The sequence below is a fragment of the Perca flavescens genome, chromosome 15 (genome assembly GCF_004354835.1).
Source record: "Perca flavescens isolate YP-PL-M2 chromosome 15, PFLA_1.0, whole genome shotgun sequence".
Classification (NCBI taxonomy): domain Eukaryota; kingdom Metazoa; phylum Chordata; class Actinopteri; order Perciformes; family Percidae; genus Perca; species Perca flavescens.
This window is the reverse complement of record NC_041345.1, coordinates 34,203,058-34,230,842: the sequence shown is the minus strand read 5'-3', so window position 1 is coordinate 34,230,842 and position 27,785 is coordinate 34,203,058. Positions and strand designations below refer to the sequence as shown.

General features: G+C 41.9%; 1 protein-coding gene across 1 annotated transcript; it reads right to left on the bottom strand.

Moving 5' to 3' along the window:
- Window positions 1–9,683: 9,683 nt before the first annotated feature.
- Window positions 9,684–26,475, bottom strand: psmd3 (proteasome 26S subunit, non-ATPase 3). Its single transcript, XM_028600108.1, has 12 exons — window positions 26,170–26,475; window positions 24,291–24,481; window positions 22,263–22,403; window positions 21,666–21,802; window positions 21,261–21,451; window positions 15,917–16,020; window positions 13,542–13,656; window positions 13,044–13,163; window positions 11,722–11,825; window positions 11,474–11,629; window positions 10,738–10,788; window positions 9,684–9,921 (listed from the first exon to the last, which is right to left on the bottom strand). Exons 1-12 carry the CDS (start codon window positions 26,333–26,335, stop codon window positions 9,844–9,846), a joined length of 1,554 nt encoding a protein of 517 aa, XP_028455909.1. The 5' UTR covers window positions 26,336–26,475; the 3' UTR covers window positions 9,684–9,843.
- Window positions 26,476–27,785: the final 1,310 nt, after the last annotated feature.

The window sequence follows — 27,785 nt, the reverse complement described above, 5'->3', positions numbered from 1 at the left end:
AAAAAAAAATGTCAACGTTTGACACTGATCCATGTTTTTCTTGTCATTTTTTTCCACACTTTTTGACTTTTTTGAAGCTTTTTACGACATTTTTTGCTCATGATGCATTTAACCCTCGTGTTGTCTTCTCATTGACGAGCAACTTTCTGTGTTTCTGGGTCAACATTTGCCACTTTCTTTTATGATGTTTTTTTTTAAATGCTATAAATTAAATTAAATAAATTAAAGAAGTGAAGTGATCATTTCATATACTTGTGAGGAGCGTTGTATGAAACCATCCTCGTTTGGTTGAAAGAAACTGGGTCAAATTTAACCTGAGGACACCAGGGGCCACACCAGGGACCTCATTTATAAACCTGTTACACAAGAAAAAGTTGTGTGAAGCAGGGTGAAATTTGTCGTCGCAACATTCCTCTCAATAGTCGGGATTTATAAAGAATTTCCATGCGTAAAAATGTTCCCAGTTTTCCGCAACCTTTTGACCACACGTGTGATCGTGCGTAATGCTCCCGAGGTTTTGTAGACTAAGTTTTAGTGAACTCCGATGGTATCCCCGTTTTCCAAACCTAACCCAGTTTTTGTTTTCCTGAACCCAACAATCCCGTTCTTGCTAAGCCGACCCAGAGCTGGTCGCGGCGCCCGGCGAGGGGCTGCCAGCAACGGGGAGAGGCAGGGGATCCTCCCACACCGTGCAGCGCTGCTCTCCCCTGCCTCTCCCCGGGAAATGTGTTGTTTGTTTGATGTGTATCTGTGTGTGTGTCTGTGTGTCTTTATGTGGTCGTGTCTGATTGTAGGTGTCAGTGTGTGGGAATGTTGTCTTTCTGCACCTGCTATTCCCACACAAAGTTACCACATTGTTATATTTCAAGCACTTTCACCTGTTTTGCACCAATAATGATCCAAAATCTTAATTCTATTTTTTCCCTTTTAAATAATTGAATTTCCTTTCTCACAAAAAACGAAAATTATCATATGATCATAAATGTGATCTCACAGGGGTAAATGGCAAATATGAACCATAATTGAGCTAAATCTGTTACATTATATTATTAAGTTTGTGTAACAAAAATATGAACACTAAACAGGATTTAGTTTGGATGTTCTACCTCTGTTAGAAGCACATCGATCTCACAATCACTGAATCAGGTTTTTCCCCATTTTTCTGTTTTGTGATTGGTGATCAAGGGCTCCTTTCAAGGCTGGAATATTCATTGATTGATTAACATGGACCTTATTAGGACCAATATGGGACGACCTTGGGAGGAGCGGGACTCCGGATTTCCACAGGATGCAGAACATTGCTGCGTTCCGGTTGCGTGCTCCGCCAATGCCCGTCAATACCCACCAGGGGTCTCATTTATAAAACTGTGCGTAGGATCCTTACTATAAGTGTACGTACGCCCAAAAGCCCAAATTGGCGTACGCCGAAAAAAAGTCAGATTTATAAAACCGTGTGTACACACACCTGTAACCAATGTTCCCTTTATAAATCAGAGATTGACTACAAGTGTACGTATGTGGATCAGCCTCTTATCCCGGCCTGTACACGCCCATTTTTAACCATAAATAGTCAATGTAAAGCACCTTGTGAATGCTGATCAGTATGTTAATGACCCTGGCAGTTGTTCTTTGTTACACCGAAACATGCCGACTGGTGGAGAAAAAAAACCAAAAAAAACTGAGTGTCTATTTGCACCCCCGGTACGAATAGCCTCGGCCAGAGTGATAGAGAAAGACAGAGTGGCGACACTCCCATTGGACTCCGTTGTACCTTTTTCCCGCCTACTTCCGGAGTATGCAGCCTCGCATAGTTCCAAATAATCCCTTCATGGCGTCGGACATCATTCATTTCCGTTGCTGGCCATCGAGTAACTTCTGAGGTAAGTTGATTAAATAGCTACCTCTTTTGAATTGTCAACTGTCTATATTTTATCAGAGGCCCTTTATGATGCATATACTGATCTTTATTTGTATGTGTGCACAGCGTGATTATATATCTTTTATCTTGGTAGCCGACCGATTGCCTGCTAGTTTGTTAGCTCGTTTGTTAGCTTGACTTCGCCAGCGGCTGCCAGCTGTGAAGGTATCGTTACACCAACAATTACGAAGTTCAGTAGTGAATCTCTGACAGCTTTTATTTAGTTAGTTATTGATGTTGGATTACTAGGATCCTTAAGGTTGATTAAGGACGGGTTTTATTTAGGTTTTTTCTGCTGAACCTGACGGTGTTAGCTAGTCAGCTGAGTACTGTGTGTCTAGAAATAAGTTTGTTTAATTAGTGGGAATGCTGTTCAACAACATTCCCACTATTGTTATCCTGTTCTTTATTTTTCTTAATTAGTGGGAATGCGGTTCAAATCCCACTGTGGCACATCAATCATGTTCCTGGCAAAGGTGTTATTTGACTTTTTCAACTACTCTCACTACTTCAACTTATTTTTACGGTTTTAAGCTATTCATCCAGTTTAGCTTTAGCAATTCAGCTATTCATGTTTTATTCTGCAAACACACACATGCACACACAGGATAACATCATTTGAGTGATATCTGTTATAGTTTGGGCAGCCTGAGCCTCTGTTTGAGAGCTCACTCTCAGGGACTCTGAATAGCTGAAGCACAGCACAGCTGACAGATTCAGCAGGTGACAGGCTCGTTAACTTGATTACAGACATCAAAGCATGTTTGTAAACATGGCCATTTGTTACCATGACAACACTTTCACAGACACACCCAGATACTACAGGCAGTAATATGAACAGTAGTCTAGATCTGTTGCCTTCCACTTCTGTCTTCCTCCCTCTGTCTCCTTTCCTCCCTCTGTATGTATCCCTCCCTCACTCCTTCTTTTTCTTTTCTGTCTCCCTCACTCCCTCTCTATCTCCTTCCCTCCCTCTCTGTCTCTCTCCCTCCCTCCATCTCTCTCTTTCCCTCTCTCTCTCTCTGTCTCTTTTTCTTTACCTCTGCCTCTCTCTCTATCTCTCTCTTTCTCTCTCCCTGTCTCTCTCTCTCTTTTCTCTCTCTCTCCTTCTCTCTTCATCCCTCCTTCTCCTTCCCTCTCTTCCCCACTCTCTTCCTTTCTCTCTCCATCTCTTTCTTTTTCTCTCTCTCTCTCTCTCTCTCTCTCTTTCTCTCTCTCTCCATCTCTCTCTCTCCCTCTCTCTCTTTCCTTCTCTTTCTCTCTCTTTGTCTCTCCCTCTCAGAACTCACAATGTTCTACATATTTTGTCATTTTTCAACTTTTGAAGCCAACAGTTCAGTTTAGCGTCAACTTTTAGCTTTTTAATGAAATTCATACTTCTTAAAACGATTTCCACTTTTTCTACTACTCTCACTACTTCAACTACTACAAACATTTACTGGCCAGTCGTTACCATGACAACAGATACACACCCAGATACTACAGGCAGGAATATGAACTTTAGTCTGCCTTCTCTCTTCTATTCTCTTGTTCTGGTCTGTCTGTCTGTCTGTCTGCTCTCGCTCCCCCTCTCTCTCTCTTTTTCCACCTGCCTCTCTCTCCCTCTCTATGCGTCTCTCTCTCTTTCTCTCTATCCCTCTCTCTCTCTTTTTCTTTCACTCTCTCCATCCCTCCTTCTCCCCCCCTGTCTCTACCTCCCCCTTTCTTCCTTTCTCTCTCTCTATCACTCTCTTTCCCTCTCTCTCTCTTTCTTTCCCTTTGCCTCTCTCTCTCCCTAACTATCCTCTTTCTCTCTCTATCCCTCTCTCTCTTTCCCTCTCTCTCTCTCCTCTTTCTCTCTCTTTGTCTCTCCCTCTCTCTCCTTCTCTTTCTCTCTCTTTGTCTTTCCCTCTCTCTCTCTCTCATCCCCCTCTCTCTCCCCCTCTCTCTCTTCCTCTCTCTCTCCTTCTCTCTCCATCCCTCCTTCTCCCTCCCTCTCTCCCTCCCTCCCTACCCCTCTCTCTATTTCTCTATCTTTCTTTCCCTCTCTCTCTCCTTTCCTCTCTATCCCTCTCTTTCTCTCTTGTTTGTTCTATGCAATGGATATGGCTGATAATAAGTCTTTTTAGTCAATTTATTGAAACTTCCACTTTTGACAGTATTACAGTTTAGCTTACCGCTTTTCTACAAATGTATTTCAAGAAATTATTTTATTATTATATATTATATTATATTTTATTAGTGGTGTTCTTCAACTTTTCAATGAAATTCATATTTATTGAACAAATTTCCACTTTTTCAACTATTCTTCAGCTAAAGACCTCACAATGTTCTACATATTTTGTCATTTTTCAACTTTTATAGCCAACAATTCAGTTTAGCGTCAACTTTGAACTTTTTAACGACTTTTTCAACTATTCTCACTATTTCAACTTCTTCTTACGGATTTGAGCTATTCATCCAGTTTAGCTTTAGCAATTCAGCTATTCAGCATTCCCACGCATTTTCTGCAGGAAATGCATTTTCTAGTTTTAATTTTATTATTCCGTACGTTTTTTGGCTCTGCGTAACTTCTGCATACTTTCACCTATTTAAACCATTCAACTTTTCAAATGTTCAGCTCTTTCAGCTAATGATGGGACTTCTTCAACTTTTTTTCTACTATTTATACTTTTTAAAATTTTAAGCGTTTTCAAACTTTTTTTTAACATTAAAGTCAATGAGAGCAGGCTTCAACTCCTTAAAATCTTCTTCTGCTTTAAAATGTATCTCCTCCTACATTCTTCCACCTACAGACGTGATTCAAACTTTAAAATATTCACAAAATATTCAGCTATCCGGGGTCTGCTTTTCAGGTTGATATATTTTACAGTTTTTGTGAAAAAGCTGTTTAATTTTAGTGATTATTTCAGGAAAGTTTATCGATTAAACAGAGTGTGTATTGCGCTGCTTAGAGTGGTGATGTCATCGCTCAGAGGGTGAAGCTTCAAAAAAATAATCTTTGTCTCTTCTCCAAAAAACTGCTCTCACGCCCACAATATCTACTTGTCATACACAATTTATACATCAAAACGTAGGTATTTTTGTCTAGTTTCGAAAAATATGCTCAGTTATGTGATACGTCTCATACTTTTGGCTCAGCGAGCTTCCAAATGATGAGAATAACAAATTTGCCTCCATCGGCTCCAATGATAAAAGAGGTCCATCTTTTCCAGCGAAGAGCAGAACGAACCACTTTTTTAAATCACTGATATGCCCACATTTTTATGTTTATCCATATAAATTTTAGACCGATATGTTCACAAAGGCCGTGTGTCTCTAACGGTCAAGTTGCTGTTTCAATAGCATGTACTGTTGTGGATTTATTAAGTCTTGTTAGAAGAGTTCTCCCACACTGTCTCTCACTAATCAGGTGTGGGGATCAATGATCAAAGAGAGGCTTTATAAGTGCTGAAGGATCATTGTTTATCTGAAGATAGCGCAGTGGTTATGGCACATGGCTAGGGTGTGGGGGGGCCCAGGTTCAAATCCCACTGTGGCACATCAATCATGTTCCTTGCAAAAGTGTTATTTGACTTTTTCAACTACTCTCACTACTTCAACTTATACTCTCACTACTTCAACTTATTTTTACGGTTTTAAGCTATTCATCCAGTTTAGCTTTAGCAATTCAGCTATTCATGTTTTATTCTGCAAACACACACATGCACACACGCAAGCACACACGCAAACACATATACACACACAGACATCAAAGGGAGGCTTTATAAGTACTCAAGGAACATTGTTTACCTGTCCTGACTATAGCACAGTGGTCATGGTGCGTGGCTGTGGTGTGGACGGACTGGGTTCAAATCCCACTGTGGCACATTAACCAATGTGTCCTTGGCCAGGATGGCAATTGACTTATTCTTATGGATTTAAGCTATTCATCCAGTTCAGCTTTAGCTATTCATGTTTTATTTTGCAAACAAAATCACACACACACACACACACACACACACACACACACACACACACACACACACACACACACAGTGTGTGACTAACTATGATCATCAGGCTATATCATTTGCGTTCCACTTCTGTCTGTCTGTCTGTCTCCTTATCTGTCTGTATCCCTCCCTCCCTCCTTCTTTTTCTTTTCTGTCTCCCTCACTCCCTCTCTATCTCCTTCCCTCCCTCTCTGTCTCTCTCCCTCCCTCCCTCCATCTCTCTCTTTCCCTCTCTGTCTCTCTCTCTCTCTATCTCTTTTTCTTTATCTCTGCCTCTCTCTCTCTTTCTCTCTCCCTGTCTCTGTCTCTCTCTCCTTCTCTCTTCATCCCTCCTCCTCCCTCCCTCTCTTACCCCCTCTCTTCCTTTCTCTCTCCATCTCTTTCTTTCCCTCTCTCTCTCCCTCTCTCTTTCCATCTCTCTCTCTCACTCTCTCTCTCTATCCCCCCTCTCTCTCTTTCCTTCTCTTTCTCTCTTTGTCTCTCCCTCTCAGACCTCACAATAATCTACATAATTTGTCATTTTTCAACTTTTGAAGCCAACAGTTCAGTTTAGCGTCAACTTTTAGCTTTTTAATGAAATTCATACTTCTTAAAACGATTTCCACTTTTTCTACTACTCTCACTACTTCAACTACTACAAACATTCACTGGCCAGTCGTTACCATGACAACAGATACACACCCAGATACTACAGGCAGGAATATGAACTTTAGTCTGCCTTCTCTCTTCTATTCTCTTGTTCTGGTCTGTCTGTCTGTCTTCTCTCGCTCCCCCTCTCTATCTCTCTTTTTCCACCTGCCTCTCTCTCCCTCTCTATCCGTCTCTCTCTCTTTCTATCTCCTTCTCTTTCTCTCTCTTTGTCTTTCCCTCTCTCTCTCTCTCTCCTTCTCTCTCCATCCCTCCTCCTCCCTCCCTCCCCCTCTCTCTATTTCTCTATCTTTCTTTCCCCCTCTCTCTCTCTCCTTTCCTCTCTATCCCTCTCTTTCTCTCTTGTTTGTTCTATGCAATGGATATGGCTGATAATAAGTCTTTTTAGTCAATTTATTGAAACTTCCACTTTTGACAGTATTACAGTTTAGCTTACCGCTTTTCTACAAATGTATTTCAAGAAATTATTTTATTATTATATATTATATTATATTTTATTAGTGGTGTTCTTCAACTTTTCAATGAAATTCATATTTATTGAACCAATTTCCACTTTTTCAACTATTCTTCTAAAGACCTCACAATGTTTCATATTTTGTCATTTTTCAACTTTTATAGCCAACAATTCAGTTTAGCGTCAACTTTGAACTTTTTACTTTTTCAACTATTCTTTTTCAACTTCTTCTTACGGATTTGAGCTATTCATCCAGTTTAGCTTTAGCAATTCAGCTATTCAGCAGCGCATTTTCTGCAGGAAACTAGTTATACCCTTGAAAATTCATGTATGTTTCCACACACAAAATATCAGTGACATATGACAACGACATCATTTTAAATATGAAAAAGTATTAAGGCAAATTTCACAGTTGTGTTTTTTTTTACTGTTGATTTATTTAACGTTTTCCACTGTTTTTTTAAGTTCAATAATTGCAACATCTTTCCACCGCAGTGGACTGGCAGTGGACTAGATGTTAGGACCTTATGTGAGGAAGTCTGCTGTGTTGAAATTGCCTTCTTAGTCGGACTCTTGCTGCCAAGGTACCCCGTAAAATACTTAGCTGTCAGCCATTTCCCTCTGAAAACAGCCGGTTTCCCCCAGAGTGGCGAGGACCTGTATTTGGACCGGGATGGCACGGTTCTGGAGCGTTGTCCTCTCTACTGGACCCAATTCAGTACATAGATCCAAGAGCTCAGCTACATTACTATTACAGCTACATTAGGGAATTTAAATCGGCATATGAGCCAGTCATTGTCATGTTCCCCAAAATCTCTTTTTCTCCTGATTCTTCCATTCCGGTCCTCCTGCAGGACCAGCAGGGCCATCATGCAGCATTACGCACGGGTTCACTGCAGGATTTATATGTTTAGTCTACAACAATTTGTGATTGTTAACACCCTGCTAAAATCACAGCAACAACTAGTGGTATCCCCCACCCCGAGATACAATTTGAAATGGAAATGTAATAGGCAAACACACTTTTCTTCATGCAGGGTTTGATATAAACAGTATTACATTTTAGACCGATAACGAGGACATAGAGCGTAACGACTGCGCGAGAGCTTAACGGCTGTATTTCCAGACTTTGACATTTGATGATATATGCACATTATTAAAGACAGATATTTAGGTATTTACACTGTGTTGTGCAGTTATCTAATGGTAGGGTGTTTGATGATATCTTGTATTCCATGTAGTCGGACCATCTCCTCCTCCTGCGTTCCGTAGTGGACAATGTGACGGTGAGACAGCGCCGATTAAATATTAAGAATGAGTTTTTATTAAAGATTTGAGTTTGAGGTGTTTATGGAACAATTATCACTCAGTACAAACTTCATGATATGGTGTGAAGAAATGTGCGTGAGGCATTATTTTTTAATACTTAAACATATTAAGAGTAGCCTAATTATTATTCCCACATGTACATGTCACCACCTCACCATCTGCGTCACCAATTCCTATTTTGTCTCCAAAATGTGCGTACGCATGGGTCAGAGTTTGCGTGGAGGACCAAACATTCTCCCGTCAAGTTTGTTTTTTATAAATCACAACCTTTGCGTGGGAAGTGGCGTACGCACGTTTTCAGCCCCGTTTTGTGCGTACGCCACGTTTAGAAATGTCTGGTCCCAGGTCCGGATTTGTTGCGGAACGGCTGCGGCCATGACAGCTGTAGTCAGGAGGACCCACAAGATCTCGCAAATTCACGTAGAATAGGACCACAAAACCACCACCAGTTAGTTTCCCTCCAGTGCAGTAGAGGGGAAACAACTCTGTGCTGTGTTTTCAAGGTGTAGTGCAGGGAAATGTATTTTATTTTGAAAATTAACCGGATGTTTCATTTTGCTTCTGTGCTGGACTTCCTGTCCCGCACTATCTGCCGTGTGCTGATTGCTGCGGAGCTCTCCGGTGTCTGGCAACAATAGAAGCTCTGCCTATCTGCTCCGGAGGGCTGGGGACCGCCGGAGCTGGGACGCAGTCTGAACACAGCCGTTCTGCAGTCAGTGGAAACACACACAATACACACACTGACTTTAATGGAAACCTAATGACTCCGCCGCCATTCTGGAGCCGTTACACAGCCGGTGGAAGTTGGGGGTGAGGCTCGTGCACAACCGCATAAGGTAACGCACGTCCGTATTTATAACGAGAAGAGTGCGCTGCAAAGTGTTATAAATCAGAATTTAGTTTTTGCGTACGAAAATTCTGACTTTTTGGCACATCGAATCTTTCAGAATAGAATCTACGCACAGCTTTATAAATGAGGCCCCAGGAGAGTTAAATCTCTTAGCTTCTTTAGGAAAACCCTCTTAAAAGGCTTGAAAGCAGCTGCAGCACGGTGGAGTAAAACCAGCTTGAGGAACTACTCATCAGACCCTGAAACTGGTTTCAGCAGTGATCCAGAATGACTGTTTGTTGGGTGTTTATGAAATCTTCTGTTGGTCCCTGGTAACGATCCTCGTTTACATTCTGCATGACGCGGTTGGTTGAGAGCTCCGAAACATCAGCTTGGTTCTTAAAAACGTCTCTCGCTGCGACAGGTTGGCGTTCTGTGGGAATGCACTTGAGACTTTATGATGACGTGGTGCGTAACGTAACCGTTCAGAGAGACTACATTACCCAGAACCCCACAGAAACAAACACGTGGGAACAAACCCAAAGTGTTTTTATTCATCAGAGATGAGAGAGAAACCAACAGTTCACAGGTTACAGCAGGAAAACAGGAAGAGAGAGGAGAGGAGAGGGGGATTGTGGGTAATAACTGATCTACTGTCGTCAGGGTGCAGGCAGGAAGTCAGCAGAGAGGATCATGGGAAGCTGTCGTCGTCGTCTTCAGCCATTTCTTTGGCGAACTCCAGATCCTGCTGCTCACGCTCCCGACGCTCCTGAACACACACACACACACACACACACACACACACACACACACACACACACACACACACACACACACACACACACACACACACACACACACACACACACACACACACACACACACACACACAGATTAGTTGTTTGCTCTCTAAAACGTCACAAAATGGTGAAAACTGTGGATCAGTGTTTCCAAGAGGATGTCTTTGGATGTCTCCGCGTTCAGTTTACTGTCACACAGGGCAGAAGATACTAGAAAAGGTTGTGTGTGTATATGTGTGTGTATATATGTGTGTGTGTCTATCTGCAGGGCTTAACGTGAAAAAAATCCTGAGCAAGACATTATTTTTATTTTTTTTTTTTAATTGGGGTGGGGGTTTCAATATATATATATATATATATATATATATATATATATATATATATATATATATATATATATATATATATATATATATATATATATATATATATATATATCAGAGAGGACAGATAAGCTGGCGCTTACGCGCTCAGATGCTTTTGGAACCGAAATTTGGCACCGAAAGATAAAGAATTTTTTTTCGATGCCATAAAAGTATCGACGTTCGGTACCCAGCCCTAGGCACCAGGCCAGAGTACTTTAAGCCCTGTGTTAGTTAGAGCTGCATTCCTCTCATATGATTGGTAGGTGAAATCGATGGACTCAAAAACAATAAACCGCATGTAAGTTCCCAATTTTATTTTATTCTTTTCATCACGGCCGCACGCCTGAGATCCGGAATACTTTAAGCCCTGTATCGGTGTCTGTGTGTGTGTGTGTGTGTGTGTGTGTGTGTGTGTGTTACCTCTGCTGACTCCAGGTCCTTGTTGTAAGCTTTAGGAGGAAACCTCATGGCCTGCAGGAAGACAAAAACTCTTTAATAAACAGAGAACCATCATCCTAACACTATGTGTTACATTAACACACACTCGTACTTCACCAACTAGAGCTCCTCAACTGCACCCTCTTACTTGGTACAGAGCTTTTTTATTTAGCTTACAGTTTCTTTAACATGTGTTTATTTCCTTTGAATAGCTTTATGTGTATGTTTGCACCATCCACCAGTAGAAAGTCAGTCCCTCTGATCAAGTGTATTAACAGTTATTACTAGTTGTTATTACTAGTTGTTAACCAGAAGAAAACACAGAGAGCAAACAGGTAATTCAAAAATCTAAAGTGTGAAGAATTTTTACTTTGTGATCAACATAAGTGTTTGCGTGCTCCTCACCTTGACATATTGTAGAAAGGTGTGTGTCTCTTTCTCACACCGTGACAGACATATTGTAGAAAGGTGTGTGTGTGTCTCTCACCTTGACATATTGTAGAAAGGTGTGTGTGTGTCTCTCTAACCTTGACATATTGTACAAAGGTTTGTGTGTGTCTCTTTCTCACACCGTGACAGACATATTGTTGAAAGGTGTGTGTGTGTCTCTCTCGCCTTGACATATTGTAGAGGTGTGTGTGTGTGTGTGTGTGTGTGTGTGTCTCTCTCTCACACCGTGACAGACATATTGTAGAAAAGGTGTGTGTGTCTCTCTGACCTTGACAGACATGTTGTGGATGTCCAGGCAGAAGGAGATTCTCTGATGGAAGGCCAGCTGAGGCTCTCTGGTGCCGTAGATGTCCATGGTCTCTTTTGATTGGACGAAGCCTTTCTCGTGGTTGATGCTCGCCTCGATCACTCCATCACGGATCGCCTGGAGGAAGGACACACACACAAACGATTTAACGGGGATGAGACAGAGTTTGTTTTTAACTGCGAGGAGGAGTCAAATGGTTTCCTGGTTACCTTGGCGACTATGAACTCTGCGTCCTCTGGGCTGTCGAGCTGCAGCTTCTGGGCGATGTCGGCCAGAGAGATACGAGAGTACGACAGGCTGATCATACGCACACCTGAACACACACACACACACACACACACACACACACACACACACACACACACACACACACACACACACACACACACACACACACACACACACACACACACACAGTCAGAAACAGCGTACCCCCAGGATTCTCCAACTTAAATTCAAGTGAAATTCAATGCCAAACATTTGAAATCCTAGAAAATAACTATGTACGAGTAGGCTACTTGAATCAAAGAAAATATTTTATTTAAATGATCAGTCACATTTAATACATAGGAAACAGCGTTATAGCGCACACATGTGATTATTCTGATAACACACATTTGATTTGTAATAAACAAATAGGATTTTTTAGCAGTAGGGGTAGGTCTGTCTGAAGAACAACAACTCGGACAGATCAGATTGAAATATATCTCTTCCTATATGTGTATATCTGTGAGTGGGTATTGACAATACGCATTTACTCTTAGGTTTTATTGTAGCCTATTTACAGTAACATGCGCTATCTTTCTCAGTCAGGTGCATGTCCTGCGTGATATAACACACCTCTGCTGTGTGTGTGTGTTTCAGAATCCCATCTATCTTCCAAAATGTAACGCTCGTATCCAAATGAAATGTGCTCGAAGCTGCCTATAATAACATAGCCTATAAACTGGCTCAAATGAATACGGACGGCCATCCAAATAGAACAACCTCATCCACACTGTTGAAATCGTTTAGATATTGAGCCATTACATTGAACATCTTTTAGAGAACAGGAGCCTATATGATTTACTGCAGCCATCCTACCAACACACTAGCTGTCTTCAGGCACAAAGTCACGTGGTGAGATCAGTAACAGTAGCTAGCCTGTTTAGGTTTCCTCTAACGTTAGCCATAGTCATTTATTTCTTACCTTGAATTGACCGACACGTTCCCATTTCGGATGACAAACTAGGCTAGGCTATGTACTAGGCTACTATCTTGTACTGTACCTCACTTGCCTAGTAACCATAGAAACGGGTATGCACGCTTTCTGCTAGGACGTGGAGCGCGAGGTACACTCAACGTTACGCTGCATGAATTTTTAGTTAACCTACATTAGTAACAGTTCATTTGGTTACGGTATGAACTTAATCCTAGGAAAGGCAAAACATATATAAGACCTTTTTAACGAAATCCAAGACTTTGTATACCAAATTCATCAGGTGAAATGTGGCCGTGATGTCAGAGGTGATGGAGCGTGTGATTGGCTCACCAGTCTTGATGACGTTGTGTCTCAGGCGGATGATGAGAGTGTACGTCCCGTCGGTCTGAAACTTCTCCCCAAACTGCTCCAACACCTGGTTAAACTTGGCCAGGTTACCGGTTCTCACCGCTGGTGGAGGGGGGGGGGACACAGAGACGAACATACAGAGACACACAGACATACACAGAGTTGTGAGCAACAATTCATCTGCAAGAACAAGACTATCACAACAGTAAGAAAACGGTTTTAAATGAATTTATTTCATGAATGAATGAATTCCGGTTTTATTTCTAACATGTAAAAATAGAATGAGAAAAGCTGAAAGCACACAAACAAAAACCATATCAAGTAAACATCAGGAAGAAGCAGAAGCTCCTGTGTGGAATTCACACTCCTGAACAGTATTCACGTATGGGACATGAGAGTTGTGCTGCTCTTGAGTTCTAGTTCTGCCTGCTCCGTTAAGGATCAGTGTTGTTGTGCTGTGTGGTTAGCTTAACTACTGACCCTGAGTCAGCAGGAAGTAGGGCATCAGAGACCTCTTGAGAGACGGCTGTCTGAACTGAAGTCTGTCAGGAATCTCTCCCAGCAGCAGCTCCACCACGATCAGCAGCTTGTGGACCTGAACACAGAGCAAAGTGGTATTACTTCTCCATTTAGAGTCCCTTCACAGGGTTCAACGTTAGGGTTTATTAATGTCAAACGGTCAGGTAACACAGACAGGGTAATGGTGTGTGATGGTGTGTATCAGAGTGTATAATAAGGACAGGGTAACGGTGTGTATCAGAGTGTATAATAAGGACAGAGTAACGGTGTGTATCAGAGTGTATAATAAGGACAGAGTAACGGTGTGTATCAGAGTGTATAATAAGGACAGGGTAACGGTGTGTATCAGAGTGTATAATAAGGACAGGGTAACGGTGTGTATCAGAGTGTATAATAAGGACAGGGTAACGGTGTGTATCAGAGTGTATAATAAGGACAGAGTAACGGTGTGTATCAGAGTGTATAATAAGGACAGGGTAACGGTGTGTATCAGAGTGTATAATAAGGACAGAGTAACGGTGTGTATCAGAGTGTATAATAAGGACAGAGTGTATAATAAGGACAGGGTAACGGTGTGTATCAGAGTGTATAATAAGGACAGGGTAACGGTGTGTATCAGAGTGTATAATAAGGACAGGGTAACGGTGTGTATCAGAGTGTATAATAAGGACAGAGTGTAACGGTGTGTATCAGAGTGTATAATAAGGACAGGGTAACGGTGTGTATCAGAGTGTATAATAAGGACAGAGTGTAACGGTGTGTATCAGAGTGTATAATAAGGACAGAGTGTAACGGTGTGTATCAGAGTGTATAATAAGGACAGAGTAACTGTGTGTATCAGAGTGTATAATAAGGACAGAGTGTAACGGTGTGTATCAGAGTGTATAATAAGGACAGAGTAACTGTGTGTATCAGAGTGTATAATAAGGACAGAGTAACGGTGTGTATCAGAGTGTATAATAAGGACAGAGTGTAACGGTGTGTATCAGAGTGTATAATAAGGGACAGGGTAACGGTGTGTATCAGAGTGTATAATAAGGACAGGGTAACGGTGTGTATCAGAGTGTATAATAAGGACAGAGTGTAACGGTGTGTATCAGAGTGTATAATAAGGACAGGGTAGCGGTGTGTATCAGAGTGTATAATAAGGACAGAGTGTAACGGTGTGTATCAGAGTGTATAATAAGGACAGGGTAACGGTGTGTATCAGAGTGTATAATAAGGACAGGGTAACGGTGTGTATCAGAGTGTATAATAAGGACAGAGTGTAACGGTGTGTATCAGAGTGTATAATAAGGACAGGGTAACGGTGTGTATCAGAGTGTATAATAAGGACAGAGTGTAACGGTGTGTATCAGAGTGTATAATAAGGACAGAGTGTAACGGTGTGTATCAGAGTGTATAATAAGGACAGAGTGTAACGGTGTGTATCAGAGTGTATAATAAGGACAGAGTAACTGTGTGTATCAGAGTGTATAATAAGGACAGGTGTAACGGTGTGTATCAGAGTGTATAATAAGGACAGAGTAACGGTGTGTATCAGAGTGTATAATAAGGACAGAGTGTAACGGTGTGTATCAGAGTGTATAATAAGGACAGGGTAACGGTGTGTATCAGAGTGTATAATAAGGACAGAGGTAACGGTGTGTATCAGAGTGTATAATAAGGACAGGGTAACGGTGTGTATCAGAGTGTATAATAAGGACAGGGTAACGGTGTGTATCAGAGTGTATAATAAGGACAGGGTAACGGTGTGTATCAGAGTGTATAATAAGGACAGAGTGTAACGGTGTGTATCAGAGTGTATAATAAGGACAGAGTGTAACGGTGTGTATCAGAGTGTATAATAAGGACAGGGTAACGGTGTGTATCAGAGTGTATAATAAGGACAGGGTAACGGTGTGTATCAGAGTGTATAATAAGGACAGGCTAACGGTGTGTATCAGAGTGTATAATAAGGACAGGGTAACGGTGTGTATCAGAGTGTATAATAAGGACAGGGTAACGGTGTGTATCAGAGTGTATAATAAGGACAGGGTAACGGTGTGTATCAGAGTGTATAATAAGGACAGGGTAACGGTGTGTATCAGAGTGTATAATAAGGACAGGGTAACGGTGTGTATCAGAGTGTATAATAAGGACAGGGTAACGGTGTGTATCAGAGTGTATAATAAGGACAGGGTAACGGTGTGTATCAGAGTGTATAATAAGGACAGGCTAACGGTGTGTATCAGAGTGTATAATAAGGACAGGGTAACGGTGTGTATCAGAGTGTATAATAAGGACAGGGTAACGGTGTGTATCAGAGTGTATAATAAGGACAGAGTGTAACGGACCGTCTGTTTGAAGCCCACAGCGGTGTGTTGTGGAGCTTTCCTCAGAGCGTTGGTCAGAGTCCTGCGAGCCTCAGAGTACTCCAACTGGATCGCTTTAATACGACCTGCAGACACACACGTTACACATCACACACACACAAACTCAACAAGCAGTTTGTTGTATTTTACCAGAATACTGAAAGCAGCAGATGTGAGAACACTCTAATATCTGAATATTTATCACAAGTTACATCCTTACTTAGAAATTCATTTTGTGCAGCCCTAGATAGAATCCTCAACGTTGAGTAGCAGTGTCTACGTGTAAATGCTGTTGGTGTGAACAGGTTGAAACCGGTTTGACACCGAGAACACTACTGAATATTACCACTAGATGTCCCCTTGTCTCAGCCTGATGACAGAGATCAGACTCTAATGTGTAGAGACTCCTTAGTTAGGGATGTTACCAAACGGCTATTTGTTAGCAAAACTGGCTGATTTCTCCCCCATTACCCCGTCTACCTGAGAATCTAACGGACAAAGACCAGAGGTTACACGATGCATACTTCTACTGGCTGCTAGACAAAGGATTCCTGGAAACTGATTTCACACACACACTAAGTCAATGGAGTCTTAAACAAGTCTACACAGCATGGAAATAAAGACATTTATCTACTAAGATGGACTCCAATTGGGTGGTCTTCTTTTCTTAAAGGAGAGTGTAGCGACTCCAGATCACCTGTAGGCGGTGAAGCTCCTCTAAGCCAGGACTTCTTACCTGCCCTGAGTTTAGAACAACCTCTTTGGTTCAGCTGTTTACACTTTCCCTCTTTTGTCTGCTTAAATCCAAATTGTTTCCGTATCGGCAACTCAGTTTAGTTTGATACTATCTCTCAACGTCCTAGTAAACAAAGACACCGTCCCACCGCTACAGAGATGTCTCCTCATCGCGCCGCTCAGCAGTAACGTTGGGAACACACCCCCCACAAAGCGCCGTGAAACCCTGGGAAGCATGGAGTCGTGCCTGATGGCCCACCATGCCAGACGCTCATTTCTCAGAGCCGGTCACATCTATCCTGCTACTATCCCCTTTACTAAACATCTCTCTCCGTCTGTCTGTCTGTCTGTCTGTCTGTCTCTCTCTCTCCGTGTGGCTGCTCTAGACCATACCTGCAAACTCTTATGAGGTAACACAAGTTCAAGTTCTGTTAAGGGGTGAATAAGGACATAAATGAAGTGACATCACCATAGAACTTCCCCACTTGATTACTGACATTAAGACAAATATATTTTGTATAACTAGTTTTCCGAAATGCTGTTTAAATATGAAAATGATGCCTTCTCTTGCTAAATATGTGCTAATTGGAACATTGGATGAAGCCAGATTCCAACTTGTTGAAGTGAAGAGTGGCCAGGGCTTAAGCCTGGCTAAGACTACAGGAGTTTTAGGCCGATTTATGCCCGGTTTACCTCTCCCGAGAATCTGAGAAAAAATCTTGTCGAGGGCCTTGATCGGTCCCCCATGTTCGGCGCAGATTATTATTATTATTATTATTAATATTATTATTATTATTATTATGTGAGGCGTTCACAGATCGAATCTTGCACCTCCCGATCTGCTCGCAGACACATCGGGGCCGCCCCAATAATATCAAACATGTTTGATATCTAGGATTATAATCGGGCGTGAAACGACTATGATTACATCAGTACTTCCACAATAGCCAATGAGAGACAGGTCTGCAAGGAGACAGAAGTGACGGAAACTTTTGAAAATGTCCACGAAAGCAGCTGTAGTACGGGTCCTGGTGGACAACTGAGTTGGAAGAAAGGATGGTGGAGATGTGGCGACAGCATGAGTGCCTGTTTAATGTCTCATCTAAAGAATATCATAATCGGGATGATAAAGAGAAGAGCTGGGGGGAGATTGCTAAAGATTTGGACCTACCGGGGGAATGTACAAAGTTGCTAGCGCACTAGCTAGAAAATGTAAACATTAGATCTAGGTCAATGATCATCTGCTACATTCAGGTCTAACAAAAGATGAATTGCACATACCGTATTTTTCGGACTATAAATCGCTCCGGAGTATAAGTCACACAGAACAACTAGCAGGGCGTGGAGATGTAACTGCACCATTGACCAGCCCCTCCCCTGCAGCGCATTGTTCAAGTCCCCACCTGTAGGACTCGTTCCTCCTCCTCTGGCCGTCTTGCTTTCAGCTCGCGATTAGCCGATTAGCTTTCTTTGATTTCTTCATTGCAGTAAGAGTCACCTTTTCTCCAGTTTCCCTCACAAGTTTCTCCCTCATTTCAAACTTTCTTTCTGCTGCTCGATTACTGTTTTGGGCTACATATTTTATTACCTGCAGTTTATCTCTTTTCTTTCTCAGTTGTCTTTAGGAGGAGCATTCTAGTTGTCACAAGCCTAGAGCGCCCTCTCGCGGCTGTAGACTGTAATGTTTCAGTATGAATTAACATTAATGTTCAATTGTATAGACGGGTTTCCTGTTTACAAACATTACAGGGTACGCACCCTGTAAGGTTTGCCCCTGCGCATACCAGGGGCAGAAAGCCAGATTGGTGAGCAGGTCCGATAATGCAAACGCATTTTTGTCTCAGTGCACATTGTCTTAGTCCCTTCATTCCGTCATGGCATTTATATAACACATACTCTGTGGTCTTACAAAGCTAACATTTTTGACCGATTACAATTTAATCATTTTTTGGGAGCTGGAGAGCTCTCGTTATGAGAAGCTAGCTATAGCTCTGTTTGCCATTCATTCCAATGGGAAAACCTCACGGCTAGACTTTGGACATACATTGCATATATTTACACTTTGAATTTTGTCATGGTATTTATACAACACATACTCTGTGGTCTTACAAAGCTAAAGTTTTTGACCGATTACAATTTAATCATTTTTTGTGAGCTGGAGAGCTCTCGTTATGAGAAGCTAGCTATAGCTTTGTTTGCCATTCATTCCAATGGGGAAACCTCGCGGCTAGAATTTTGACATGCATTCCGGTGGCGTATTCCTTTAAGCTTTCCTTATTGTTTGTATATAACTGCTGACTCAATAAAACATGATTTTAGTTGGATCTGTTTGTCGGTCTTTAATTTTGCAGTGTTACTGTTATATATATGTATGGCTATAATTATCATTTTAGGCTAATGTAATAGCCCGTGTTAGCAGCAGGGTTACTCCTGAGTGTACCCTTATGGTTGGTTTATGCCTTAAAATAAAGGCCAGGATTTCTGGGAAAAGGTACGATATGTTAGTTTCAAAACATCACTGCAGGTTGATTGTTTTTCGCAGCAGAGGTTGATTGTGGGCGAGAGGGCGTCAACACTGTCTTGGTTAGCTCGCCGAAGCTCTACTGCCACTGTCTCGGCAACGTTAGCTAATGTAGGCTAACTATAGCCAGTTAGCTTTGTATGTAACGTAACAAAAACCCACCCATCTCAGAGGAGCGAAGCTTAATATTTCATTCAATAAAGTTATGTACAAAAGGAGCACTAACGCCACAGGTCCTATGTTGGCAACGTGGACGCAGACAACTGCCTTCGGAGTTTACTATATCGATATAGTAAACTCTGAAGGCAGTCGTAATATTTACCTAGTAGGCTAGGCTAACACTGTTGCGCTAACGTTAGCAAAACATCGGCGTAGCTTTAGCTAGCTGTCTAAACTTGTCTCGAGTCAGGACCTTTAATTGTCTATGGTCCCGACTCGAGTACCACAGCCCTGACAGGTAGATATCACTCAGCTGAACAACCACAAGCTGCAACTTTTCTGATTGATCCAATGGGAGTCTGACTCTTGCACATGACCCCAATCTGCCCCTCTTATGGCTTGAAGCCATAACCTCCGCCGGTTTTTGGCAAAAGCATGCTTCCCCCCTGGGTATGTTAAACATCAGGCACCCATCACTGGCTCTGTTTGTATCATTAACTACGCAACAACTCCTTGGCATTTTAGATTACGCTATGCCTCTACTAGCTAGCTACACAAAACACGTCTTCTTTCTGCCCCCCGGTTGCGTGCGCAAGCAGTGATGACGTTGCCGAGAAACCCAAGTATATATATTGATATATAAGTCGCACCTGACTATAAGTTGCAGGACCAGCCAAAGTAGGAACAAAAGTGCGACTTATAGTCCGGAAAATACGATAGTTTGAATAATATTATCGTCCACGCTCGTTTTATTTTATTATTATTATTATTATTATTTTATTTTCTTTGTTTTTTATTGGTACTAAGGATAAGTATTACTATAGCAAGTTGCCGTGACACAGTATCCATTTTGTTTACATGCGCTTGCCCGTGAGATCGCGTCACGTGAGGTGCTAAATCTGGCAAGACAATCTTAAGAATATCTTGTAGTGTGTGATGCCCCGCTATTTACAAATCTTGTAGTGTGAGCATGTTTAAGATTTGAGGGAAGAAAATCTGCAAAGATTCTCCTCAAGTGTGTGCTGCAACCGGATTTCAAAATCGGTTAGGATTTTAAAACTCCTGTAGTCTGAGCCAGGCTTAACATGTGCACATGACACGTAACTAGGGTTGGGCATCGTTTGGATTTTAACGATTCCGATTCCAATTCCGATTCTTCTGTTAGATTCCGGTTCTTATCGATTCTCAATTCCGGTTCTTTGAGGGTGGAGTTGAAACGGGTCACATGCTTATTTCACAAATAAGAGGAAAGTTTTATTTTGATTCAAAGGTGGGTTGCAGTTTTACAGCTTTTTCAACGTAAAACAAAGCCAGACTAGAGTGCCGCTTACTGTGCTCCAAGGCTCAAACACAACAAGCGCCTGGCCGCTACGGAAACCAAAACTTGCGCATGTTAAATTGGGAAGTGATGATTGGATTTGAAACCAAATCCTCTAAACGATTCCAATCAAGAAAACGATTCCGATGGAATCGTAATTTTTGAAACGATTCCAAGTAGGAATTGGTTATCGATGCCCAACCCTACATGTGCGCTTCAAACTCTAAATCAAACACAACTAAGCCACACGGCCAACGGACGGAACGCAGTGCTTAACAAAATACCGCATACTTATTTTGATACACTTTTGATATAATATTGCACATCGTGATATTGCGATAACGATATTGAGTCAATATATCATGCACCCCTACTACCTAGCCTAACACATTTGCTAGTGGGAAAAAATAGAGATGCTGAAACGCCAGCGTGACCAGCGAAATGAAAAGGTCTGTTCTACAGCGCTTCACGGCCAGTGTGTTTCTGCTCCGTTACCTAGTTTGTTTATATACAAACATAACATTATAGGTCTTATTACCAGAGTTGGACAGACTGCTGGAGAGTTGAGTGCGCTAGGCTAACGTTAGCTTCACCTGTGTAGTAGAGGTAGCGGGCCCACTCGTTGTTGTTGGCGAGTTCAGGAAACACAGACTTGGACACCAGCTTCTCGGCCTGGTCGTACAGGTTGAAGTGGAGGTAGTTCCTCAGCAGCAGGTTCAGCAGGACGGCCTGGCCGTCGGCATCATGGCGCAGAGTCGCCGTACGCAGACGGGTGTGGAGGAAACTGACACAGCAACACACACACAGGGACAGAGCTCACGTTACGCTATACAAACGGGTCTGTGGGTGGGTGTGTGTCTGTGTGTGTGCGCCTGTGTGTGTGCATGTGTGTCTCTCTGTGTGTGTGTGCATGTGTGTCTCTGTGTGTGTGTGTATGTGTGTCTCTCTGTGTGTGTGTGTGTGTGTGTGTGTGTGTGTGTGTGTGTGTGTGTGTGCACCTGCGCATGGAGTCAAACTGGTGGAGGAACTCGTACACTCTGGCGTGGTAATAGTAACACTTGGCAGCCACCAGATCCAGAGCTCTGCGGTTCTTTGAGCCGATCTTCTGCAGCAGGTCGTCTGACACTTTCTGAGCCTGAAACACACAACAACATCATCATCATCATCTTCATCATCATCATCATCAGAGTTATTCTGATACCAGGAAGTGAAAAGCCTTCGTTACTGCCTAAAATGCTGTCTGAATGAGTCTGAGCGCACGTAATGAAGCCCAGAAGAAACTACTTCAAAGTGTAAGTTTACTCAGATAAAACATCTATTTGCTAACGTTAGCTGTGACTATAGTTGCACCAGAGACCGTTTAGAAAGAGCATCTTTGGTCACACTCTCCGCTAGCAGACCAAAACGGAAATACAGTTCTTATTCACGGCTCTAAACACAGAACGTTATGCTGTGCTGACACAACTCTTTCTGTCAAAGTAGATGTTAAAATCAGGTCTCTAGCATTCTCTCTCTCTCTCTCTGTATTTAGTAAAGAGTTTAACCTAAAGCAGGCCATACAACAACAAGACAGACAGCCAGACAGCCAGACAGACCTCTGTGTATCTCTTGTTGTTGGTCAGGTGAACCACCAGCAGCAGCTGCAGGTAAGCCTCCACCTCTGGCAGCAGAGGAGCAGCCGCCGATTTACCCATCCTGGGACGGAACTGGACGTCTCCTTCTGCCATCTCCATCGGCTGGCAGACAGACAGACAGACAGGGGGAGAGAGAGACACAGACAGACAGACATGCAGAGAGAGAGACAGACAGACAGAGAGAGAGACAGACAGGCCAACAGACAGACAGAGACAGACCGAGAGAGAGACAGACAGATAGAAAGACAGAGACAGAGAGAAAGAGACAGACAGACAAGAAGAGAGAGACAGACAGAGAGACAGGCAGAGACAGAGAGAAAGAGACAGACAGACAGAGAGGTATTAAGGACGATCATGTGTGTTCAGACATTAAACTCAAAGTTATTGAGAAAAATATATTTCTGGTTTTGGATCCAAAATATGAATCCGAAAACGTGTTCTTGATATAATAACATCAACAACAACAATAATGGTTTCCCACACTTTTTAGCCCCCAACGTTGCCTTTCAGGCATTGCGGCACGGTTATGTTTAAGGTTAAGTTGAGGGTTAGTTCCTGTAAGTGCCTCTTACACTGAATGTTTGCTGCTTCAATCCAGGTGAGTACTGAAAAGTATTTTCTGCAAGGTATCAGTCTGAAACAGAGCTGAACTTCCCAAGCTCAAGGCCTTTGTTGGAAAAGGCCTCGAAAAGACAGCAGGAGTCAGGAGCGGAGAAAAGAAAGAAGAAGAAACTGTGAGATGATGCCTGTACATCACTTCCAGGTAAGTCCATGTTTAATCAATCTTAAATATGGGAGATGTGCTGCTAATGTAATGGTTAGCCTGCATACACCTCAAACTAGCTGACGTTATTGCTAATGTTAGCAAACTCAAAAATGTTATAACTTAGGTGCAAGCTAAATTGAGATTTTACTGTTAAACACTATCTATACATTTTACAAGTACCTGACGCCAGCTAGCTGTTACTTTACTTTAGATATGGAGCAGTAGTTTATGGTTTATTATGATGTGATAGTGGTCAATACGTTCTCAGTAACAGTTAGCAGTCAGTGCACAAGCTAGGCTAACAATTCCTCTCGCATCAGTCATTTATTACCGTGTAACATGCGATTAATAGTCCTCAGCCAGGTATTTAGCAAAGTTGACCTAGCATAGTGTCATTTGAGAATGCACATTTTGGCATCTGTGATGCATAATGAGCCCACGACCTTCTTTAGGATTGTCATTCAGTAGAATCCAGCAGAATGTAGACTGTATGTAGGCTACAGTCTCTCACACAAATGAGCTGAGGTGTGGATGTGCAGTAGGACAGAAAAGGGCTCTTGATAATGTGAACGGTTACTGTAAAGTGTTCCTGCTACAGCTAGCTTAGCTACATCTGAATGGGACAGAAGCTACATGACTAAATTAACTGGCGTTTTGATTACATTTATGTCAGGATGCAAAAGGCATGGACGACATCTGCCGGTCAACTAGAAAAACCTTTTGGACTACACTAAATGCTCTCATAACCGTATTTTAGTTGTATTCAATTAAACGGTAAGATAATGTTTAAGATTCAGAAAGGTAGTCTGGTGTACCACGATTAATTATTAGGCTGTTTACTCAAAGGAGGTAGGCCTGGACAACATATTGGTTTTATTCATTCGTAAATACTAGGGCTTGGAATTGAAGTCATTCAGCATGAAAAAGCATTCAAACATGACTAATGGATCTAAATCTGAGTTTATCCATAAAAAAATGTTGCACCACTTTAATTAAGACAGAGATGTGCTCTTACGTTTCTTGGAAATAAGAGATCCAAGTTGACCAAGACCAAAACGACCGATTAGTCGACTGATCAACTAAGAGGGAGCAGCCCTAGTAAATACATGTTCCAAAACGCTAGACCTGCTCTGAACTTCTGCCACTATAAATAAAGTTGAATTGTTATTATTATGACAATAACCAACAGTTGTTGGAGCGTAAAGTGGCAGTGTGTGGGTCACCTCCTCCAGGAAACTGAGCAGGAAGTCTCTGGTGTTGGTGTTGTTGGTGAAGAATCCGTTGACGGCTTTGTGCAGGACGTTGGTGTTGAGCCGGCGGCTGGTGGACGGCAGCGCTCGGAGGGCTCGCAGCACAAAGCGAGGCTCCTTCCCCGACACCGCCTTCTCTATCTGCTTCACATGTTCTCGGATATCTGGAGGAGGAGAAACACAGCAGAGAGAGGAACATTTAGACAGACAGACAGCCTTCTCTATCTGCTTCACATGTTCTCTGATATCTGGAGGAGCAGAGACACAGCAGAGAGAGGAACATTTCAACGTGGGCTATACTCGCCACAGCAGACCTGTCAAGCGCCATTGTGACGTCACGAGGGATTTTTGCAGTTCCTAGAACATAAAATTCCTAGAACCCTTTCTTTCTGGTGTTGCGCCTGGACCAATTTGGGGATTTTTAAGTTCCTCTGACTGCAGTTCCTGTAACTCTTTCAGCTCTTACTTCAGGACAGGGTCTTTACCTCCCTGTTCCCTTTTCAGCGTAGGGACCTAGGTCAACGAGGGTCGAGTTTCCAGTACAGACAGACCAACAACGGGAAAATTTTAACAGTTTTTGCCATCTTATTCATCACTAAATTTACTTCTGACTAGAGCTGGGCAATATACCGATATTATATCGATATCGTGATATGAGACTAGATATCGTCTTAGATTTTGGATATCGTAATATGGTGATATGGCATAAGTGTTGTCTTTTCCTGGTTTTAAAAGCTGCATTACAATAAAGTGATGTCATTTTCTGAACTTACCAGACTGTTGTAACTGTTCTATTATTTGCCTTGTCCCCCACTTAGTCATTATATCCACATTACTGATGATTATTTATCTAAAATCTCATTGTGTAAATATTTTTGTTAAAAGTACCAATACTCAACACTACAATATCGTTGCGGTATCGATATCGAGGTATTTGGTCAAAAATATTGTGATATTTGATTTTCTCCATATCGCCCAGCCCAACTTCTGACAACATTTTAGGCGAGAAATGAACTGTTTAGATTTAGAATATAGGCATTCTTCAGAAAATTGATGCTGAATTGAGAATTTGCTTCAAAGTTTTCGGAGTCGAGAAGCTCCATGAAGTGAGGGGACAGCCAGCAGGCGCCTGCCCCGGCCGCTAGCTCGTCACTGGGCCAGTCCTGCTCTATTTTATTGTCATTGACACAATGTGCAGGCAGTAGCAGCGGTGGAAACAAAAAGCTTTTAGAAGAAAGTCGGGATGTTTTCAAGAAAATATTTCAAATATTTTTAAGAAAAAGTCTGAATAGTTTAAGAAAAAAACAAAACAAAAACCCCATAATATTTTAGAAATGAACCCAGATTATCACTGTGTGTGTGTCTGTTTCTCTGTGTATGTGTGTCTGTGAGTGACTGTGTGTGTGTGTGTGACTGTGTGTGTGTGTGTGTGTGTGTGTGTGTGTGTGTGTGTGTGTGTGTGTGTGTGTGTGTGTGTGCTTCTACACTTTCTAAAATGTTTTAATACTGTAACTACATGTTCCTGTACAATAATACTACACACTTTAACTGAAGCAACATTCTCACTGCAGGACTTTAACTTGTACCAGAGTATTTATACAGTGTGGTATAAGTACTTTTACTGCAGTAAAGGATCTGAATACTTCTGTGTTTACTAGAAATTAACGGTTCCTTCACTGTTAGCTTCACCGCTAGCCGGCTATGCTAACATGCTAACAGCAGCTGATTTATTATTTTATTTATTTTATTATCTTGGGTGAACCGGACCGACAGTAAACCGGCTCCTGTGTAGCAGTTCCCGGTGGTTTTCACCTTGTAACGTTAGTGTGTAATGTTGTAACGTCGGTATTACCGTCCAGGGTGAGGCTGTCCAGCTCTTTGGGTTGTTTAGCCGCGTTAGCTGCGTCTTCCTCCGGCGTCATCTCCACGTCCTGCGGCTCCGGAGCTTTCTGCTTCTCCGCTTTAGAGTCTTTACCTGCCGCTTTGTCCCCGCGCCGCTTGGCCGCTGTCTCCTTCATGGTGTCCGGGAGGGAGAAATACTAACCTGAACTCGCTGAGGTATCTAGATTATTATACAAGATCTGCGTTGTCACCTCACTCTGCTGCTACAATGACTGGCAACTATTTTGAAGCGCAAAGGATTGTGGGATACTTCCATAGACAGTATATAAAGATACTTCAGAAAGAGGACGGCGGAAGCAGCAGACATTATAGTCGATAACAGATAAATCGATTCAGGTCTTTTCTTATTAATAATAATAATAATAATAATAATAATAATAATAATAATAATAATAACATTATTATTATTATTATTATAATAATGTAATAATAAATTGTATTTATATAGCGATTTACATGGTACTCAAAGATACTTTACAGTCAAACCAGCACATATATCACATTAAAAGCAATTAAAAACAATAAAACCAGTAACTATCAGGTGAGAAATGTAAGACTATTGACCGAGATCTCTGGAGGTCCTTGTCCACGGCCTATACATTAGAGGTTGTTCAGGGGTCCGTTTCAGGAAGGAGGTTTAACAAACTCTGAGTCCAACCCTGATGTCTGAGTAGATTTACCCTGAGATGGAAACTCTGAGTTTTTGGTTCCAGAACAGCTGATTTGAGTTGGTTCAATCAACTCGGAGTAGGTTCACTCAGGGTTACGCGTGTGCACAACCGCTATAAAAAGGCAGCATGAATGGAGCCATGATTCTACGATTCACCATGGCAACAGCCAACAAAACTCGGTCGGCATACTTCACGCCTCTTGAACTGGAAATACTCATGCAGGCGTACAGCGAGTATGAACCTGTATTTCGTGAAAAGAGCAACACAGCTGCTGCAGCAAAAGAGAGAGAAACGACGTGGGAGAAAATTGTTGCTCGGGTCGCGTAAGTTCCAATATATAGTGTTTAATTATACAATCATTTTAATTTATACTTTTCAGTAATGCCCAGGGGGAAATTATATTTTTTCCACTGTTTGTTAGAACACATACTAGGCCTACACACAGGCCTGAAATAGGCTACACACATGCTCATATTTAATCACAAATATAACATCACTGGTAAAAACTGGTGGAATGGTATTGAACCTATATTCTATTTCATTTAGGTGCAATCCTGTGGGTGAAAAATGCTCGTGGAAGCAGCTGAAAATGAAATATAAGAACATAGTTCAAACAGGTAAGACTTAAGCGTAATAGGCTCATGGCTGTACCTCATTTTAATCACATTTTTAATATGAGAGTAAATATTCATTGGCAATTTGAATGTGCTGTAGTTTATCCCCAACTAATGTTCACATACATAGATGTCCTCTCGCCCATCCTCCTTTGTTAATTAAAAGGGCCCATTTAAATTCTACTAAGCCAACAGAAAGAAGGCAGAGGCCAGGAGAACTGGTGGAGTTGCTGAATCTGTCTTTATTTCAGATCAACAAAGGTCAGTTTAAAAGATTTTCA